At 47.5% G+C, this 21,507-nt stretch overlaps 1 protein-coding gene and 1 long non-coding RNA gene across 2 annotated transcripts; one reads left to right on the top strand and one right to left on the bottom strand.

The window, feature by feature from the left end:
* Positions 1-97: 97 nt before the first annotated feature.
* Positions 98-11,934, bottom strand: LOC135919698 (uncharacterized). The gene is made up of 4 exons (XM_065453545.1): positions 10,931-11,934; positions 6,520-7,003; positions 3,726-4,606; positions 98-930 (listed from the first exon to the last, which is right to left on the bottom strand). Exons 1-4 carry the CDS (start codon positions 11,886-11,888, stop codon positions 281-283), a joined length of 2,973 nt encoding a protein of 990 aa, XP_065309617.1. The 5' UTR covers positions 11,889-11,934; the 3' UTR covers positions 98-280.
* LOC135919699 (uncharacterized) lies at positions 4,431-5,293 on the top strand. The gene is made up of 2 exons (XR_010570027.1): positions 4,431-4,565; positions 5,182-5,293. It is a non-coding gene; the product is annotated as an uncharacterized lncRNA (long non-coding RNA).
* Positions 11,935-21,507: the final 9,573 nt, after the last annotated feature.

Raw genomic sequence — 21,507 nt, 5'->3', positions numbered from 1 at the left:
GTAGCGTCACTGACATCGACGGAAACTCAAGTTAAACGCTGCCAATTCGCGTAATGCGTAGTTCGACAGCATTTTCGGGACCAGAAGGAACATATAATCAGCGCTGATTGGTTCACGTTTCTACAGAAAATGTAATATCCTCAAACATAGAATCAAGCACACTCATATAGAAGCAATAACATGAAAGACGAACACGAGCAGGTAGGGTAGGAAAACAGGCACTCCAAATCATATGTAAAGAAGATAAATCAATATCGTAGCAATAAAAAAAGTCAGGAGTCTAGCAATTCATTTCGGGCAAGTTCTGGCACCCAAACGCGTCGGCGAAGCGCGGAACTGTCATGGCGACCAGGTTGCACGTCGTCTGCAGTTCTCCGCTATCGCTAGCGTCGTCTATGTCCGCCAGAGCACAGCACGTGTGCTGCAGTCGAAGAAAAAACAGTCTCACGAGAACACCGCTGACGTGAAATGGAGCGTGGCGAGTCACTGCCGCTCGCAGCGCCGCCTCGGCTGCCCATCGTCGTTCGATCAGTTGCCGCCACTGCTTCTGGGGTGGCACGGTGCTCAGGCGGGCGAGTGCGTACCTCGCCATGCACGAGCCGTACTCTGACGCGTTCCAGTTCTTCGGCAGCTCCGCTTGGAGGGTGTGCTCGCCGAGGAAGTAGCCCACGGTCGCGTAGTTCACGGCCACTTCCGTGGCCTCGGGATGGTAAAAGTCGGGAACCAAGAGCCGGATGAAGGTCTCCCGGTCGGTCCACTTCATGATGAGAGACTCGCGGGTTATAAACGGCTCGCATCTGCTTCTACTTCCGTACGACGACTTCTGCGAGAAGAATATCACGTTCGACACGAAGTCGTCGCTGTACCCTGACGGCAAGGCAGCGAGCTCGCCCGATTGCTGCGACGCAGGAATCGTGGAACCTGGGTAACCTGTTGCGTGAGGTGAAAGAATAAAGATTTTGTGTCCGCAGAAATTAAAGAAATAATGGAAAGTATCGCACAAACAACGTAAAGTGAAATGATGGATGTGGCGAAGATTACGTACTGAAAAAGAAGCAAAATTGAAGCAAGATGGGTCAGAAAGTGTCAAAGCTAAAGACGAGTAGGCCTAAATACATGGTTGTTCAAATGACTCGATGATGAATGCTTGATGATATGCTTTTTTTGTTTTTCACTGTTCGATCTTCCCTCATTTCATCTTTTACTCGTATCGTATTTTACGCGTAATTCTGTGCAGCTTGTCTTGTTTAGCGCGGACACCTGGTTGACCTTTCCTTTTTTCAGTGCTTGACACTCTGGAATAGGCCTCTCGCCTCTGTTTTATTGTTCCGCTTTCACGCTACTGCGCGGCATAGGCGAGTGTTTGCGGATTCCTCAAAACACAAGACCAAGGCTCGGATAACGCATTCGCGTGACTGGCGGCTGTCCTCTCTATCTGGTTCTCCAACCCAGCTTTCCTCTTTCTCCTGAGGATGATGACGTTTCTAGGCACATCTCTTGAAACGAGAGGGGGGGGGGGACATATAATTACCTATCCTGCTCAATTTCATCCGGTTTCAGTACATCTATTGCCATCTGACCTTTTGCGTATCTGATCTGGATCTTAACTCTGTATTTAAATGATGTATCCCATTGTTGTACCATCCCCTACATTTGCAATGACTCCATTTCTGTCAGTTTCTTCCCTGCTTTTTTTTCACAGATGTTCTAAACGTCTCCTACGTATCTAGAATGCTGACACGTTAATCACTCACCTTCTTTGAATCCCAACATTTCTGTAAAGTCCACGTTCCCTACGGTGCTCTCTAGATATCTCGGCATCCATTAAAATATGTCGAGTCGTTCCCGGGCTTTTCTAGCCGCACGTCCATGCCTCATTCTGTGGCGCATATTTGCTCCGGTATGTTTTTGCCCTCAGGCAGCCCGCTCGGGCCTCAAATAAGAAAGCACTTTACTAATTCGTAACCTACTAACTGTACTCATTCGTAATCATACCCTTAGTGGCTGACTACTGCTACATGTTCTCGGCGTAGTGCGGAATCATTTGATACCATTTCGATGTTCGTACGACATGTACAAGTCACATAACGGACCGTTTTCTTTGGAAGTGGATTTAAGATAACGAGATCCCAGACACGCCAACCTTGTGTCAGGCCAGTTAAGAAGACATTGCCTTCAAAAATCATTACGCCACTGAAGCGTGCAAGTTGGAAAAACGCACGCCATGAATATCTTCAGACAGTTCATCGCCAAGAGCCAAGCCGTTTATCATCGAGACTCCAACATATTGAAATCGTTTCCTGATATGCGCCACTCGGAGCTATAACGATGCCAATGCTCCAATAGTATTTTTTTTCTTGGGATGCACATTCTAATGCATACTATGGAGCGACACGAACCGAAATAAAATTGGCAGTGGCTTAGCTCGGCTATGCCAGGATATGCATAGTGAAAGCTAAGGCATAACATCGTTAGCCTTGGTTAATTTTGATTGTAAGTCCAGGTTAGTCTGGTTGTCTAGCTATGTTGCGGTGTTTAGCCAGTCGTTCGGCGCGCTGTTCGTCTGTTTCCTGGGTGATTCGTTTTCTCTTCATCTCGTTCCGATGTCGATTCCAGGCCTCCTCCTGCTTATCAGAATTGTCGCCGTCCATACTGCCGCCTCAACTGTGGTTGCGGCGCACGCGAGCTCTCCTTTTCAATCCTTCGACATGTTATCAGGCATGCGACGCGGCTGGCGAAGCGAGTGGAGGAGAACGCAACGACGAGGAACGTGGTGTGACGAGCAACGCGGTGTGACGTCATGTTCCTCCTCGGAGCGCGGCCACGGCGAAATCGCAAGTTCGCGGCCAGTAAAGCTATCGCTTTAAAAACGATAAAAGGAACTAGCAGGAGCACGCCTCAGCCGCGTAGTTTTCATAATGTTCAGTTACCGACCAAGTTTACCGACGACATATTGAAAACAGGCGAACAATGCTTTATGGCACCGATTTCACATTGCCACTTGGTACGAGCGGAAATTGTTATTTTTGATAACCACGAAATGAAGAATTCACACGTCTTATATATCTAAGGAAAAAACTGTCCCTGACATCGGAGCGAAGGTGTAGAAAAGAAAAACTGTGTAATAGCAAGCAATGAAATAACATTGTATGGAGGAAACACGGTCGCAAGAGAAAACGTAGTATTATAACGAACAGGGTGGCAATGCTTTACTATACCTTCAATTTCGTTTATAGAAACTTCAACTGCCAATACGGTGTGGCAAGAATGGGTGACTGATAAAGCGATGCGGAACTAGCCCCTCCCCCCTACCCCCCAAAAATTAAGAGAGAAATGGTGATAAATTTTGGGTCTTAGCTCCAAGGCAAACAACAATAACAAGGCAGAAAGAGAAAAAGGAAAAAGAAGAAATAGCGTCCACGCGCTCCTGTCAAAGCACTAGTCCCATCAGTGCTCTTTACACGTTCTCTAGTGCATTCATAATTCGAGCAGCAAAAGCATCCGAAAGTATGGATGGTGCGAAAGCACGGGTGCTTTAAGGCAGTTACACGGCGCGCAAATGATGGTATTGACGGTAAAATTCACAGGGCAGGCGCCTCGATGCCTTGATATCGAGCGGTAAACATGATATCTAGGCGCAAAGCGCTTAGGATGACACCCGGATGGAAACACCCCGAATTCACTCTCAGAAAGCAGGAAGGAAAGGTTGTCACGAGAACACTCACTCGCTCCATATCCAGTAGGCGGCGCTGACATATTATAGTATTCCGTAGGAATGTTCCTCAGAGACTGGATTAGGGTGCGTGTCGCTTGCATAACATCCTCCCTAATGCGGTGCACGTCAGCGGCAGTGCCAGGCCTGTGCACGTGCGTAGAGACCCACAGTCGGTAGCGATCCCCGAAAAGCAGCTCCAGCACGCGCACGCATGTCTCGTACTTCGCAACATTTTCGCCAGCGTTGTCGACAAGCACAACATTCTGGTGCTCGACGTCGTTCTCAAGCACGAAAAACTGTGACATGGGAACCAGCATCAGGTACATTTTGAGGTCCGGCAGGCTGGAATTCGCCAGCAGATCAAGAATGACACGGACGTCGGGCAGATTGCTGACGCGTGCGCTTGAAGGTGGTTCGTTCCCTCCGGTCAGCCTCGCGTATTCGCCGACAATGCGCGACCAGTTCGTTATGGGAGTGTCCAGTTCCCTCAAGCTCATTTCGGTGGCCTCTGTTTCCGAACACGTGGACGACGACGCATCCAAGGCGTCGTCGATTCCTTCCAGCGCTTCGATCTCCTCAGTTGAGGAGCCGTTCGTGATTATGGGCAAGGCACGGTTGATAAAAGACCTCCGTAAGGAAGTTCCCATGCGCTGCACCATTGACATACCGGGAGATATCTCGAGAGTTCCGGAAGAAGAAACGTTGCTGGGATCACGTGCCCAGCGTATGTCTATAGCGGTCGTCATGTTATAGAACAGCGCGTGCTTTACAGCGACTGCGAAGAGCTCTTCGAAGGTCGTGGCGGCGGTCCAGAATGGGAGGCGAATTCCAGACGCACGCAGGGTCTCGCGTAAGTTCACCGTTTCTTCCTCAAAGAAATTCAGGCAGGACCTGCAAGTTCATTTCAGTGTGATCCATTAGGTGTTTTCAACGTAACTGGAAAAAATATTTGGGCTCCGCACATCTAACTGTTAGGCATTAACTGCTTAGTAAACGAAGGAATGTTTCACTTTGGGTGAACTTGAAATCAAACCTAACGAAATGTATCTGTCGATTAATGTACTCGATACTTGATTATCAAATTCTGGAGTTTACGTGCCAAAACCAAAATTTGATTATGAGGCACGCTGTAATTTTGACTACCTGGGGACCACTAACATGCTCCCGATGAATTAATCACAGACGTTTCTGCATTTGTCCCCCATAGAAATGTGGCCACCACGGCCTTAATCTGACCCCGTGAGCCCATCACAATACCATAGCAGGGCAACACTCACGTAAAACAATCGCGTGATAAGCTATTGCTTCTACTTCGTTTGCTAGCGCACTAGCCAGCGTAGCAAATTATTCAGAATCAAACCAATTGTCTTTAGTACGATTCGGCTGGTTTTCTACAGTCACACAATGTACAAATGTGTCGTGGCTGAAGGTGCCTGCGACGCATGCTTAAACCCTTTTTTTTTCAGATATATTAGACGGATCGACAGTCTTCTTTTTTTATGTAAGCAAACTCCTATGACGTCGTTGGTTTTGGAATGTTTCACCATAAGATATGTCAGGCGAGAGTGCGCGTAAAAAGTGAGTACGCACTTCCTTCGCGTCAACGTTTCTGCTGTGTGTGTTGCGTAAAAGCGCGCCTGAGGGGAGGGGGCAGCCGGCGGAAACCGGCGTGCGCATCATTGCTGCAACAATTGCATTAGCAGTGTCGCGTTTGTTGCCACAGCGTTTACGCGCCCTTTCACCGCATGAAACACGTGTCCTATTCGGTGCCTCTCTGCGGGACGCTATGCATATTCTTTTCGCAAACGCACCAATTATTGAGTCACTGCATCGTCTATGGCCTAATGGTTTAGAACGTTGGGCTGAGCTGAGGGAACTGGGTTCGAAACCAACCATCCTGCCAACTTGGGTCGCTGGGTGTGTGCCACTGGGTATGTGCAGCTTCTTAACCACTTTGACGCCAACTAGGGACACTGCGTGCATGCAACTGCACATGCGCCACTCTTCAACTACGAAAAAAAAAAGATTCTTACGAATTTCTAGGGTGTTGGGCCGAATTCAAACGGCGTCATATAGTGTGTGACGCGTGTGTGAATGTATATTATTCAGACATATTCTTGTCTGAATACTCGTTCAGACACGCGTCAAACACGGACTTCGTGGCGGCGCCGCCAGATGGCGCAAAGCCCTTAAACGGAAGGGCTCGTGGAGCACGCCTGATAGGCTCAAGCAGGCTAGGTGAGCATTTGTCACTGCCTCGTTTCAAAGGAAAATGCCCGTAACTCATCGTCATCGTCGAGGCGCGAGAGAGGAGCCCCGTTGCATACATGCCTCGTACATGACGTGCTTTGGCAGCTGCACAGCCGGTTGCGTCGCTGCATCTCTTCATTGCTAATTCCATTAACTTCGTCGCTCATTGTGAGGTGGGTTCTGCTGCAGTTTTTTGGCTATACCCGGTGACGCGTGCTTACAGTGTGGTTATTCGACTTTGCTGCAGGCCATTTGTTTGCGGGATTCCTGCCACTCCTATTTCTCACAGTAACTGTAGTTGCACCCTGCACAACACTACTGATATGCCTGTGACGTTTCGTCCCGACACATATTTCTGTTCTCCCTATTCTGCTCTCTCCAACTATCGGCCTAAACAGTAGGCGATCACCAGAGCGGGAAGAACGAACAAAGGCATGGATGCCGTTGCTCTCAACTCGAAAGCGCAGCTCGCCGGAAACGGAGTCGCGAGTGCTCATTCAGTATTTTTTACGTGTAAAGTGCACGCACCCTGTAGACTGTGTCTGCATACTGACCTGTAGACTCTCACCATGTGCTGCGCGGTGCTGTCGAACAGCCTCGACGAACCAGGTCTGCTCATCTTGAACAAACTGGCGTTCACTGCAGCGACGTAGGCACGGCGTTGAATCGCCATGTAGTTGTGGCGCCTTGCGTCGCCCCCAGCGGCAGATGACGCGTTTGCCCATCGGCCACACGCAAAGCCGTAGAAATCCTTGCAAGGGTCAGCAAACACGTCGATGGAGGATCTCAGTTCCCACACGGCGTTCTGGCATTCCACGGTGACGCAGGCGTTGGCCAGTTGCTCGATCCACAGCGCATGCTTCGCGTGACGACCCTTTGGGTGCGCGCGCATGAGCAGTAGTGCGATGATGCCAAAGACCGCACACGGAATCAAGAGGGCGGTGAACAGCGTCGTGCGACTGGCCCTGGACAAGTGACTGTCGTCGACGGTTGTAGCAGGACTTGGAGACGCCGGAGGTATCCCTCGCTTCTGCCATCCTGTCAGGCGTAACAAATCAGAAGGATAGACGTGACCACTGGACAAAGCGACCGCTGTCAAATACCACTGCCACGCAGGAGTTGCTGTTTATAGCCGCTGCAATGCTCTCTGCGCAGAGTACTAAACTGGTTTAAACCGGCGGGCCAAAAATTACATGTTTTACAAAAAAAAAAATAAGCGCTAATTTGGAAAGATTGTGCTCAATCAGCTGTTCTGTGATTTTTCTGTATATTGTAGCGAGATGACTGCATGTAACGTAAATTTGTAAGCGTTATATATTTTTGTACGCATTTTGCGAAAGACTTTTAGTGGAGATTGATGCACAAGTGTTTGTTGCTTCATTTGTGTCTTTAAGGGTGGTAGGCCCAGCGAAGCTTTCATAATGCAGCTTTTCTCACATTATCATTGGAACTAAAGTACAGTACTGCAACCTACCGGTGTGGTACCATAAACTGGAAACGTGAAATCCAGGTATTGATATACTGATGTGTCTATTTACTTTACTTATTTAACCTAAACGCCTAGGATGACGAGGATTATTGAGGAGTATATGGTTACCTACAATGACCGTCCTAACGCAAGTGGGGTCAAAAATAGATTGCATACTTGCAGTAAAAACATAGAGAATTTAGACACTAATTTTGCGTAATCGGAGAAACATAGAACTTCCAATGCAAGGTTATGCTGTTGCCAATCGACAACCACGCCGGTAGCACTATTTTGTGCTACCATGATTCAGACAGGTTCGTTATTTTTTCCGGTAAGGCATATTCAATCCGTCTGTCTGATGTCACAGGAGGAGAGCTGCTAACGAAATATTGAAATGCTGGAAATTCTGTCAAAACACGATCTGCTACTAAGCGTTTTGCTGGGGGAGTGACAGAAAGACATATTTGAAACTGGTGTTCATCTAGGCGTATGAAGGATATTATTGTGGCGGTAAGAACGAACTTTTGCAGAGGCGAATGCTCAACACGAAACATCGGCTGCTGATCCTTCCAGGCATGTTTGCCACATGAGCGATTAGGATTTGCGACAAGTTAAGTTGGCCGGACACCTTTCATTGCACGCTTCATCACCATCACCACGAACACCATCTTCTGCTCAGTAGGGTGAAGGCCACTTCAAGGGAATCTACATTTACCTTTTTGCCCTAAGTCAGCCAAAGCTGTCGTGTCACATTCTCCAATCTTATCTCTCCACCGAATCGTCTACTTCCCTCGAATCTGTTGTCTTCTTGAGCACAGCGATATCGCACAGTAATGTTACGAGGGAATAATGAGCGAACGCTCCCATTGCCACCATGCCACCGTGCAGTTGTTACTGCTTTAGGTTGCACTATCTTCGAGATCGACTCACGAGAACGGTTAGAAAGTGACAGGAAAATCGCGGTTAGTTCCCAAGAAAACCTAATTGCTTTCACATGTCCCTGAAAACGCGAACTTGGTTCCTCTCAAGAAAATGGGCAGACAACCTTTACACGCTCCCACGCCTGCACCACGTAAGCATCGGTGACTGACCCAAACCCGCCGTGGTTGCTCAGTGGTTATGGCGTTGGGCTGCTGAGCAGGAGGTCGCGGGATCGAATCCCGGCCACGGCGGCCGCATTTCGATGGGGGCGAAATGCGAAAACACCCGTGTGCTTAGATTTATGTGCACGTTAAAGAACCCCAGGTGGTCAAAAATTCCAGAGTCCTCCACTACGGCGTGCCTCATAATCAGAAAGTGGTTTTGGCACGTAAAACCCCAAATATTATTATTATGACTGACCCAAAGCGAAAGGCGTGGTCGGTAAAGCTGTGGACGACAGGAACAACAACTTTTTCTTCATGTCTTAAGTCATTTCGTATTTCGTCACAGGAATATGGGCGAAATATTTTGCCACTTTTACCTGAAGGGCGAAGCATTCACCGAAGAAAGTCAAGGACAGTTAGGCATCTTTACGCGGATGAATGCGAAAGCATTGAGGCATCTTCCCAATGATGACTCGTTTTACGAAACGTAATTGTGTTTTTTTCTCACGGCGCCTTGTTTCGTTTCTCGCATCACGTGCCTCGGCCTCGTTCTCATACTTGCGTGGACGCTCAAACAAGCTGGGCTCCGCTACTGGCTGAGAAGTCGAAGTTGGAGTCTCGTCCATCGTGGTGCGCGACAAAACTCGCCGAAATCACCGCACCAGCTGGCAGCGCCGCAACGCGCGGCACTATATATGGACTGGCCGGCCGTGAATTCTGTCTCTCTGAGCACGTGAAACGTTGTACCACCTCTGTCAAAACTTTGTCCACCGCAGTGCACGCCATAACTCACCGAAATCTCCGAACCGACTGGCAGTGGGCCAGTGCCGGCAGCAGCCTTGCAGAAAGCTGGCATGACGAGCGGCATTGCAGCCAGCCGTGCAAGGACAGGGCGACAAACGCGCGAGCAGTGGCACGACCTTGTCCCAGTGACCACGTGACTTTATGCACAATCTCCGGCCACGCCGCTGGATTTTCATTAGCCATAAGATGCCGTCGCATAAAAATAGATAGATTTATCGTTGTGCTCGAACTACTCGGACGGCGTTTTAACTATACGCGGGTGCAGCGTGTTGGCGTAAGGCAGCACGCCAGGAAACTTCTGAGCGAAAGGAAAAGCGCCCTGGCAAGTTACGAGGCGACTTACAACGCTAGCGTGCTGTGGAGTTGCGCGGGCTGGCGTGACAGGCGTCGCACCTTGGTGGTGAACGAGATGACAACGATGGAAAACCTTCGCCGTTAGTCAGCGCGCAGAGAAATATTAGATAACGTTAGCTAGACGTTTATTACAGAGTTTTAGCTTGAGCGTTTTTACGGCCAGCGGGGCGGAGCGGGCGAGCGGATACACCAGCGGAGAGGCGCGCGAGAAAATAGTTTTAGCCGGGCGGATCGCCCGTCTTTTCGAGCGGAGTAGAGTCACTTGCTCTGCTGCTCCACCTATTGGTCACAATTCGAGTTAGAGTGAAAAGAATATCAATTAAACCTGCTAATAATGCGCTGAAACTGTTTAATAAAGGTAGGTTATGTGTTTTTAGTTAGTTATTTGGTTAAACTTCTAAACGGGCCTGAGCAGCGGTCGCCGTCGACAACGCAGCAGCGCCGGCGCTTGTGTTGACCGCTGCCATCTCGAATACCCATACACGCCCGCGCGCTTTTACGCACGCTCGCGCGCTGCCTATCGCTCCGCTGGAGAGGGCTTCCCAGCGGGCGTAAGCTGCGCTCCGTAAAAACGCTGGCCGGCCCAGCGACGTGCGCATGCGCAGTGGCGTCTGCGCTCGTCCGCTCCGCTCCGCTGGCCGTAAAAACGCGCAAGCTAAAACTCTCTATTGTCTGTTGCGCTCAAACCGTTACGCACACACCGCAGCTCACCAGAAACGCTAGTGGATTCATTTCTCTGCGTGCACGCAACGCCCACGCCAGCAGCGCAATAAAGCAGAACGCTGCCCAGTGTGCTCCACCGAGGTGATTGAACAGAGTGGTGACAGTGCGTCCTACTGCGCTTCGTTGTTTTTTTTTTAATTTTTGCAGCCAAACGCACTCCGCGTCTCTAGAGAACCTTTAATCCTACGCGTGTGGCAGGCGCATGCGCCGTCAATAGCAGGACAGCATGACGACTGTAGCTCCAACGGTAAGGACGCAACTCCATTTCACCCGTCCGTGTAAATGTTATCACAATCAAATAGGTCTTCATGTTTAATTTCAGTGAACGAACGCTCTAAAAGAACCTCTGGACGTACAAGCACATGGTGATGCAGGCGACCTGCCAAGCGCGTTCGTGCCTGCATGCACCTCACTATGGCATCCTAAACCCGGTCTTTCCTGACTGCAGCCCTGACTTGTCGCACGTGATGCATTGAGTTTGTGTGTAGTCCTTTAGTTATATAGGCCTAATAGATTATAGACATTACTCACGCGGAGAATCGGTGGTGTAACCTTCGGAGCTTCCCAGCCTCCAGAAAGGCAGGAATGACTTTGACTTCGAGAGCATCGACTCGTCCGGGCTGCCAATGTCCATGAAGACGCTTCTTCTTCGTGAAGCACTACAAGTCCTTCTCGAAGGTAGGGGCCTTTCAAGAGGGTTTGCTCTGCTGGCCTCCACACGGTTAGACACGACGTCACCGTTAATCAACTCGGTGAGAGAACTTCCCTGTTTCGAAAGTTGCCGGCCGCATCCCGCATCACAATATACACTGGGAGACGTTGAATCAGGAACATGGTGTTTATCAACAAACGCCGCCCTGGAACAGCCTGGGATTCGGCGGACATCCTTGAAATCAAGAGGTTCGCATTCTCTGCATGGAGAGGGTGCCTCGGAGCCAGGTGTCTGTTTTGTGGGGCTCACCGATGATTCTGCATAATCATCCGCTCGAAAAGTTTTGTTAGTGATCGAGGTTAGATGGCTACTATTGAAGTAACGAGGCTGGAATGCGTTGCGCAGCAAGATTAGATCAGTAACTGGCGATTTGTCCCCGTGGCTTACCGATGATTCCGCCCGGGGTTCCACGCTAGTTGCCGTGGGATAGTCAGGGAGTACGAGGCTAATACTTGGACTGCGACTGGGATCTGGTTGGGATGGCGAATCGGTCTTACGGCTCTGCTCTTTGGTTGCCGACGTCACTTGAAGAATGGCACTGGAAGTCTGTTGCGTCGCTTCCGGTTCGATGGTTCCTGCATGATCGACGTCCACTCCAGGAGCTCTGTGGCGGGCTCGTCTTCTCCTTGAAGCCCTGTGTGAACCTCTAGGCTTTGCAGCCGCCTTCTTAAGTGCACTGCTGCGCGGGCAATGCTCCGCTACCTTAGGACTGTCAAGAGGAGGTTCCTTTGGAAGTGCTTCCGCTTGTTTTGCGTCAACTTTTTCGGAGCTTGACATGTTAATACTGGTGGTCTTGCGTAACACAGTTTGCAGAAACGAAGATTCTTTCTTCTTCTTCTTCTTCTTCTGCTTCTTCTAATTGAAAGCTGGCGCGTTTCGATGAGAAAAATTATGAATGGTGCAACAACTCATTGTAAGGAAATGAACAATTCACCATTTCCTTTCGTGGTTCTCGTTCTATCGCTTGCGATTGTTTTCAATATTTACCTGAGGCTGGCCTTTCACATTATCACAAAATTCAACAGTTCCTTTCCGAAGGCGGTCTTGAAAAGGCGCTTTAAAATTCCCACCTGTGCCCCCTCAGGCAATGTACAGCTTTCAATGTATGCGAGTGTAAGAGCTTCATTGTTTTATTCATAAAGTTTGCATTTTTTTTCTTCATGCTCTGGACATCTCGAACTGATGATAATGAAGTTATAAACCCCCTCCCAATAGTAGAAAGGCGGTAGAACTGTGTACTGGAGCTTTCGCTGCTTCTGCTTCATTTTTGTTTTGTTGTTGCGACCAGTTGGTATCCACACACAAAAGGAAACATTTCAATATTGGAAAAAAAGTACAGAGAAAATTGGTTAGGCTTGTTTTTAAAATAAACGCAGTCCTCAGGCATCACCGACAGCTCTCTGAGGAAACACTAAGCTTAAAAAAACTATAAGTTAGGCGATATAGCGCTGGAGAATTAATTTTTTTATCTCTTTTACCCCAGACAATTAGGTATTAGGCAGGATAGATATCTAAGCGACGGGAAATCGATGACTCACTCGCTCCTATCATACGAAAAAACTGATCTTTCTTTTAACACCAGTTTGTTCCGATATTCCTTTTTCCCAGGAACTACAACGAAATGCAATTCGCTTCCAGCAGCTGTAGTCGAATGCACTACGGTATCATCTTATTTACACGCTTTCTATTCCATAACACGTAACTGTGATATACGTCGGCCTTGATGTTAATTTTCTTGCGTCTCTTTGTGAATAAGTTGTTTGCTTGTAACTTTGTCGTATAGCGGTGAAGGCGCTTTTTTTTGCTTCTCGAGGACGACAGGCTTGTGTGAACATCTGTGACCTTTAATGGAATTTTTATTAGACCACACACGTCAGCGAACTCACCGCTAATTTCATTCTTTCCTTCCCTCCTCTCTCCCTGTCATCATTGTTTTGCCCTTTCCCATTCCCCGGGTGTAGGGTAGCCAACTGGACGTTATTCTGGTTAACCTCCCTGCCTTCTGCTTTTCTCCTTCCTCCTTGTCGTACAGTGTTCTCGCTAAGGGAACTTTTTGTTGAAAGTTTCGAATTTTTTATGTTCTTTGCTGTATCTATTCGTATGTGTTTACTGTATATATTTTTGTATTTATCCAAACAAAGTAACCCACTCCTGCCTAAAGTCTAAACCTATACCGGCAGTATTGAATTAAATAAAATATATTAGTGGTTTTGAAAATTGCTGAGCCCTCTCTTTTTGTTTACTTTATTGAAATGTGGCCTTGAATGAATGAATGTTTGATGTTTAATGGCGCAAGGGCCCGGTATGGCCAAAGAGCGCCATGCTAGTGTTAATGACTTCCTATTCGTCTAATGGGATCTGTGAAGTTAGTGTGACCTGGTTGGAAAAGGGCCTAAAAGACGTTGGTGCAAATGGCATAAAATAGACACGTAATAATATTATGGCCATGATTAATGACGTGTACTACGAACACTAATATGCATTGGGAAAAATGATGCAATATACAAAATATGTGAGATGCTAAAATTGTCTAAAAGCACTACTGCCTCACCAGAGCCCTTGAAACACAAGGGCCGAGAGGCATGTGTTATACGAAACAACTATCACAGCGCTATCCTCTGGAGGGAGGAGGCGCTACGAACGTATGGAGTGAATTACACGTAGCACAACATCTTTCAGGAAACCTAGGACTACGTTGGGGTCAAAGAGTGGTTCTGGGCCGAGTAACATTACAGGATGAAGGGAAATGAGCTGCCGGTATACTAAGGGAAAATGTTTCTTTCTCTCAGATTCGGCTTTCCGACACTCCAGGAGGACGTGGAGTACGGTCAGCCGCTCCCCGCATCTCCCACAGGTTGGGGGCTCATTTCCAGTGAGTAAAAAATCATGGGTGCCAAATGTGTGTCCTAGTCTTAGACGACAGAATATGACATCTGTTCGGCGTGATTTTGTTGCAAAAGGCCAGAACCCTAATTGTGGCTTTATTACGTGCAGCTTATTATTTGTTTCCTTGTCGCACTAGCGTGGCCAGTAGTTTCGCCGTTTCCTGTGCAAGAATGGCCTCAGATCTGTGACAGGAACTGCAGCGGTAAGATTAACAGAATATGATGCAATTGATGTGGCGATCTGGTCCGCCAGAAGGTTACCTTCGATGTTCCTATGACCCGGCACCCAGCATATGATGACATGCTGGTTACATATATACGCTCTACATAGGGCGGAATATACAGTCAAACCTCGATATAACGAACACGCATATAACGAATTATTGAATATATCGAACTCTTCCGAAATATTTTTGTCAAACACATGTATTTTTAACTTCCTATAGCGAACGCGGTTTGGCATAAAACGGATATAACGAACTTCGCGACGCCAAGCCCTACCTCACTTTAATAGCAGGCGGCAGGCTTCGTTGCACTACAACTGTGTTGTGCGGCGCAGCAAACGTTCAGGACTACCTCGCAGGCGCTGACAGCGCCACAGATGCCACGTCGTCATCGAGAGTTGACAGCCAAAGAAATCGTCCGCATCTCACAACCGCTGACAGCGCCGCTTCAGCAGCGGCGGCAGCGGCGTGATCGAATGTTGCTTTTGCGTTTTAGTGTTAGCAGTGGCGTGGCCGTCGTAGCGTTGTGTGGAGGCTCTTTCGGTGGTCGTGTCGAGTGCGGTGCGCGGGTGTGCGTAGAACATTCCGACTTCACAAGAAGCACTTGCTGCGTTGGATTTACTGCGCCGCCACTGCAGTGCTAGTGAGGGCAGTGGGTTTGCCCTTGTTGAGTGTTTGCAAAGTGTGGAACAGGGCGTGATAGGGAATGCGATCAACACCAAGAAGCAGGCCGCGATAACACAGTTCTTTGTGCGTAAATAAATGAACGTGACCCAAGTAAGCATCGCTCGAGTTGCTGTGCCTTCTCTGATTAAATTTTGCTCCTCTTGCATGTATTTTTTACGAAATTTTATATTACGAATTATGGATATAGCGAACTAATTTCCGACTTTTTAGCTGTTCGTTATAACGAGGTTTCACTGTAGTTCATTGATTACTGGATTTTTGTGCTTACAGAATGACATCAAGGCCTTCACAGCACTTAGGGAGTCCGTATATATAACAGATTTTCTGAGTTTTGTTTTCCTTATATGCTGCATAGCCGACAATAGTGCGTAGGCCTCAGCCGTAAAGATGCTTGTTTCCGGATGCAGTACATTGGATTCCAAGAGGGATGGACCGACGGCTGCATTGGACACCCCCTCGCGTGTCTTCGATGCGTCTGTGTAGAACTCCGTGCAGGAGTGCTTGTACTGGAGTTCCAGGAAATGCATTCGGATTTCGATATCTGTGGCGTGCTTTGTAACTTGTAGGAAATGTATATCACATTTATCAGCTGCCACTCCCAAGGCGGTAGCAGCTTAGCTGGAGGCATTAAACGATGTTTGAGAAGTGGAACATCCGTATAAACACCAAGCTCCCTCACACGAAGTGAAAAGGGCTGTCTTACAGAGGGACGATTACGAAAGAGTGTACCATATGTCATATCGCTAACGGTGTTAAAACGCGGATGTTGAGGATTAGAGTGAACTTTCGGGAAATATGTTTGGCTGATGTATGTTCTCTGCAGATGGAGTGGCCACTCATTTGATTCTACATACAAACTTTCAATGGGACTTGTTCTGAAAGCCCCAGTGGCCAGTCGGATTCCTAGATGGTGAACCGGATCTAGCATCCTTATCGCACTCGCAGCTGCAGACTGATAGATCACGGCACCGTAGTCCAACCATGATCGAATGAGGCTCTTGTAAAGATTCATTAAACATTTCTTGTCGCTGCCCCATGTTGTGCGGGATAAAACTTTAAGTAAATTCATTGTTTTAGGCATTTGAACTTGAGATACTTTATGAGTGGAATAAAAGTTAGTTTAGAATCAAATATGATGCTTAAGAACTTGTGTTCTTTGTTCACAAGTATTCGCTGACCATACATTTCGATATTGGGATCTGCGATGAGCCCTTTCTTTCTTCTGAAAAGCACACAAGAACTCTTGTTGGGGTTCACTTTAAATCCGTTTTCGTCTGCCCATTTGGACACTTTGTTCAAGCTCTGTTGTACTTGCCTCTCACATACTGTAAGGTTGCAGGATTTGAAAACTATCTGTATGTCGTCTGCATAAACGGAATAAATATGGCTGGCGGTAATGAAACACGAAGAGTGTTTATTTTCACCATAAAGAGGGTGCAGCTAAGCATACTTTCTTGAGGTACACCAGTTTCTTGTATAAGAGGTCGCGACAATACATTGCCGATTTTAACGCGGAAGGTACGTTTGGACAAATAGCTTTCTAGTATATTTAACATATTTCCACGAATGCCCATTTTCGATAAGTCTCGCAAGATCCCGTATCGCCATGTTCTGTCATACGCCTTTTCCATATCGAGAAATATCGATAAGAAAAACTGTTTCTGTATAAATGCATCACGGATATTTCCTTCAATGCGAACAATATTATCAGTCGTGGACCGCCCTTCCCTTAAGCCACACTGATAGGGATCGAGCATATTGTTCAGTTCAAGGAAGTGTAATAATCTACGATTAATCATTTTTTCAAGTAGCTTACACAGACAACTCGTAAGAGCTATCGGGCGATAATTTGCCGCCAAGGAAGGGTCTTTACCCAGCTTCAAGATGGAAATAACAATAGCTTCCTTCCATGAAGATGGAAGGTATCCCAGATAGAATTGAAAAGTGCCAGAAGTGTTATTTGTGTGTCTTAGTGTAAGTTCTTAATCATGTCATACACGATTCGATCAGCTCCCGGTACAGAGCTCCTAAATGTGCTCAATGCAGCTTTAAGTTCGGCAATAATAAAAGGTCGGTTATATGGTTCATCCAGACGGCATTTACGAACCAGTGTCTTAAGTTCAGTTATTCTTTATATTTGAGGAATAATTTTATGTAATTTGTGGAGCTTGATACATGACCGAAGTGTTCGCCCAGAGCGTTGGCCTGGTCTTCCAAGGTAGTTCCTTGGTCGTCCACTAAGGGCAAACGGTGGATTTGTTGCCCCTTTATCTTCCTTACAGCATTCCATGCGTTGAACTCTTGGGTGTAGGAAGTGATGCCCGAGACAAACTTCTCCCAGCTAGCCCTCCATGCCTGTCTCCGCCTGCGCCTTCCTTGCGATTTTGCCAGTTTAAATTCTATGAGGTTTCCGGCAGTCGGGGAGCGACGCAGCAAACCCCACGCTTTGTTTTGTTTCTTTCGTGCCAGTCTGCACTGTTCATTCTACCAGGAAACCCGTCTTTTACATGAGAGTCCTTGTGTTTGTGGAATGCTTTTTTCTGCTGCGTCGAGTATAAAACAAGTAAAATATGCTACTGCTCCATCTATGCTAAAATCGGTGATAACATGTCGTGATAAGTAAGTGGATGCGGTAAAATGATTCCATACAGCGGAGGCTAGTTTCCACAGGGGGGCGTGTGGAGGGCATTCATGTTGATGTATTAAATTTAACTTTATAGGAAAGTGGTCACTTCCATAGAGATTTTTGGCTACATGTCGTTGCAAATCAGGGAAAACTCAGGCAGAGCCAATCGACAGGTATATTGATGAATATTAATTATGATAAATATTAAATACGCTGGTCCCTTCTTGTTGAAGAGGCATGTACTCGAATGCAGAAGAAAATTTTCAATAAAACGACCTCTCGCGTCACATCGTGTGTCTCCCCACATGGTGTTGTGGGCGTTAAAATCGCCTACAGTTAGGTAGGGTTTCGGGAGCTGATCAATTAGGTTATAAAAATCGCCTTTTCGGAGATCATAATTTGCAATAATGCATTATACAGTGATTAATTTAATAAAAAGGATTCCCCAACTGACACTGCCTCAAGGGGTGTCTGGAGGGCGACATGATGACAAGCTACTTATTTGTCAACAACTATTGCTACACCACCAGCCGAGGCGTTCGCCTCGTTGCGGTCTTTACGATAGATTGTGTAGTGACGGAGAGAGAGAGACAACTTCAGCTGTGTTTCTTGAACACACAGCAACTTGGGATTGTGTTTGTGTAGGAGTCCTCTAATGTCGTCGAGGTTATGAAGAAGTCCTCTAACATTCCATTGTAGTATTTGTGTATCTATTATGCTATATGTGTTGGGTGCTGTTTGTTTTAGAGACAAGGATTAGCTCACGGGCCTTTTGCAGGCGCCGTGACTGGAGTTTTGTCTCTTTTGGAGCGATCGAGAGAGCCTCGCCGGTCCTTAGATGCTGGTGGCGCCGTCTTGCTGGTGGTTGTGTCCATCGCCTCTTGCGAGGCGCTGGACACGCGCTCTTCCAAGCGCTTTGTTTGGCGTGAAGGCCTCGGCACGTTAGGCGAGGCCTTTGAGGCCACTTGCCCGGATGTAGATGGCCCTTTCTGTTGGGTTGGCGTAGCAGCGCTAGCTGTAGCCGCCGCGGGGGCGGATGGCGTCACTGCCACCTCACTGGGTGTGGGTCGGACAGCCGCCGGAGACCGTTGTGGCGCTGCCACCTGACGAGCCACTTCGGCAAATGTGTTCTTGGCCAGGTAGGATACCGGCCTGCGTGTCTCCTTGGAAGTTATGTTTTCCTTTACTTTGATCATGACAATTTCTTTCACTTTTTTCCAGGATGGGCACGACCGCGAGTATGCGGCGTGCTCCCCTTCACAGTTTACACAATGAAGAGTGTTCTCGCATGCTTCAGAAGTATGTTCATGGGCACTGCACTTCGCACAGGTTTGACGGCCTCAGCAGCCCTGCGAACTATGGCCAAAACGTTGGAATTTCAAACATCTGAGATGATTGGGCACATATGGCCTAACACGGAGCTTGATGTACCCTGCCTCGATTGACTCGGGCAGGACACTTGATCCGAAGGTGATTATCAAGTGCTTCGTTTGGATTTCTTTGCCATCTCGCCTCATCTTAATTGTTTTGACATTGATTACGTTCTGTTCACTGAAGCCCTCCACGAGTTCAGCCTCAGCAAGTCATCGTCCGACACAACGCCACGCGTGGTGTTCATAGTACGGTGCGGGGTTACTGTTAGTTGGGTCTCCCCAAATGACGATAGTTTCGGTAGTTTCTCGTATTGCTTCTTATCGCGGACTTCCAGGAGGAGATCACCACTTGCCAGGTCGCCTTATAACCGGTTCCAAAAACATCAGTCAAAGTCTTTGATACAAGGAACGGTGAAATTGTACGCACTGGGTTGCCGTGTTTTTCATAGTGAAGTACATGGAAGCGTGGTAAGTTGTGGACTTGGCGTCCGAAAAACCAGAAAATTTCATTGGTGCGCCCTGTTTTCGGAGGGCGATAAGGGAGTGGAGAAAAGGAGCGATCCATAAAGATATGTGAGATTCGGCGGTAACGCCAGCCACCCGCCGTGGAGCCCTTCAAGGGGACGCTGCAGGATCTGTGAAACGCGGCCTGCAAACGCCAGCTGTACATTACCACTATAACCAAATATGAAATAACCTAGGTTGGCTATTCACACAAGGTTAATCCTTGCTACCTAGAAAAATTGGACGTAAAGAGGAAGCCAGAAGAAGACAAGAAAGGTGGAAAGTAAGGGAAAGATGAAGGTTGTAGGGAGAGAGAGACAGGAAAAGGCAACTACCGATTTCCCCGGGTGGGTCAGTCCGGGGGTGCCATCTACGTGAAGCAGAGGACAAGGAGGTGTGTTGCCTCCGCCGGGGGGCCTTGAAGTTCCGAACACCCGGCATCGGCTTAACCCCCAGGATCCCCCTTTCCACGGACATGGCTAAGCCGCGCACGGTTAGACGCGGGAGGGTCCAACCACATGTGCTCGGGTACGGGGTGTCGCAACACACCAAACACCTGCTGACGCAGACGCCCCTACGAGGGAAATATGGCCTTAGTGTTATATTATTTGCCTAGAACCCGCGGCGTATTTTGCGATATCTTTTGCTATTGGTACCACTCGATTAGGTAAAATACTTGGTGTCACAATAACAACGTTATTCAAATAGGACATACACATCCATGATGCATGTGCGCATGCATTTAAAGAACTCAAACTTCAGCGTAGAAACAAATGAAGTAAACAAATGAAACAAATCTGTTAAGATATGCGACTTTCCAAAGTGAGGCATTCTAGACAGCAAACAATGATGACACAAGTTGCCATGTTGAGACATTGATGAAAAAAAATTGCAAATCCCATATGATTTATTTATAGACGCTAATTATTAACGTATTCGATACGCAGCTACGAATGTTCACTGAAAGTATTTCAATTGGCGAAGAATGTGGGTATAGCCAAATGGCCGTCTCCGTCGACAGCCTCCCCCCCCGCCCTCCTGCACTGACGGTTGCCTATTCCTTTCTACGCTTCTGGTGTAAGGCTTTAGGCTGGGGCGTTTTGTATACAGGAGCGGAAATTAATAGTTATAAGTCATAAAAAAATAGCTGAGAAGCTCAAAGAAGAACTGCAGCTGTCTTCGATACCTCTCCGCCAGCATAGGTAGTAGTTTCTGCGTCCTTGTATTCGTCAGAACACCATAGAGGTGAAATTTAAAAGTTGCGAAAGGTGAAGAAGACGATATGGGCAGTACCATGCAAAGCTTTTGATCAAATTTTACGCTTTACCTCTTGTCTTGGTAACAATCATAATTTTATAAGTTGTTTCTAACATTCATAGAGGTTCATGTGAATCGTAAAGTTCAGCCTCTCATGTGTGTATAACTGGCCGCATGCCGCGATCTACGTGTGCTAAAAATAGGGAACCTGGACTTAATGAGGGTCAAGGGCAATGCATCTGCTTAACCTGGATTGATGGGGTTGTTGCTTGTGACAGCTTCCCATTTGTTGTTTTATTGCTCTAGCGAAAACAAATCAGCCTGAATTGGCAAGTGGACTGTATGACAGGGACTCCTATAGCGAAAGACCCTGATTGAAAGACTCAAATGCACTGACTGACTATGGGAATGATGCATGTAAAAAACGATGACGATTACATGTAGGATGAATACATTGGTGTCTGGCCGATCCCCCGTAGTGGGTGGAGCCACATCCATATGTACAAAACCAAACCTAACCTAACATTCGCAGACGTGGGGAACAGCAATTGTTGTGCGTTTGGGGAGTAATAGGCCTTCCCCCCTCATCTATGGTAAACATAAATTCTACGAAGTGACCACGGAGGAGACAGAGGCAATTCAAGTCTAATGAGTAGCTGTTTATAATGATCGCAAATAACGGTTTCATGGCCTTTCACGTGCAATAACCATACTCTGATTACCATCATGAAAGATCTACAACACCTAGTTGTGCCAAGCATCCAAACATAAAAAAATATTCAAGTGCTATGTGGTTGGACAGAACACGGTAATGTTTGCCATCGCTTGCAGATACTCAGA

Source organism: Dermacentor albipictus, chromosome 10, assembly GCF_038994185.2.
Source record: "Dermacentor albipictus isolate Rhodes 1998 colony chromosome 10, USDA_Dalb.pri_finalv2, whole genome shotgun sequence".
Lineage (NCBI taxonomy): Eukaryota > Metazoa > Arthropoda > Arachnida > Ixodida > Ixodidae > Dermacentor > Dermacentor albipictus.
The sequence above is the reverse complement of the archived record's forward strand: the minus strand, read 5'-3'. Positions and strand labels throughout refer to the sequence as shown.

Excerpts from the sequence above, each read along its gene's own strand:
- LOC135919698 (XM_065453545.1), bottom strand. The coding sequence starts at position 11,888 with ATGTCAAGCTCCGAAAAAGTTGACGCAAAACAAGCGGAAGCACTTCCA. Across the intron at positions 7,004-10,930 it reads TTACACCACCGATTCTCCGC|GATGGCAGAAGCGAGGGATA; the intron begins GTGAGTAATGTC and ends TACGCCTGACAG. Across the intron at positions 4,607-6,519 it reads CACATGGTGAGAGTCTACAG|GTCCTGCCTGAATTTCTTTG; the intron begins GTCAGTATGCAG and ends ATGAACTTGCAG.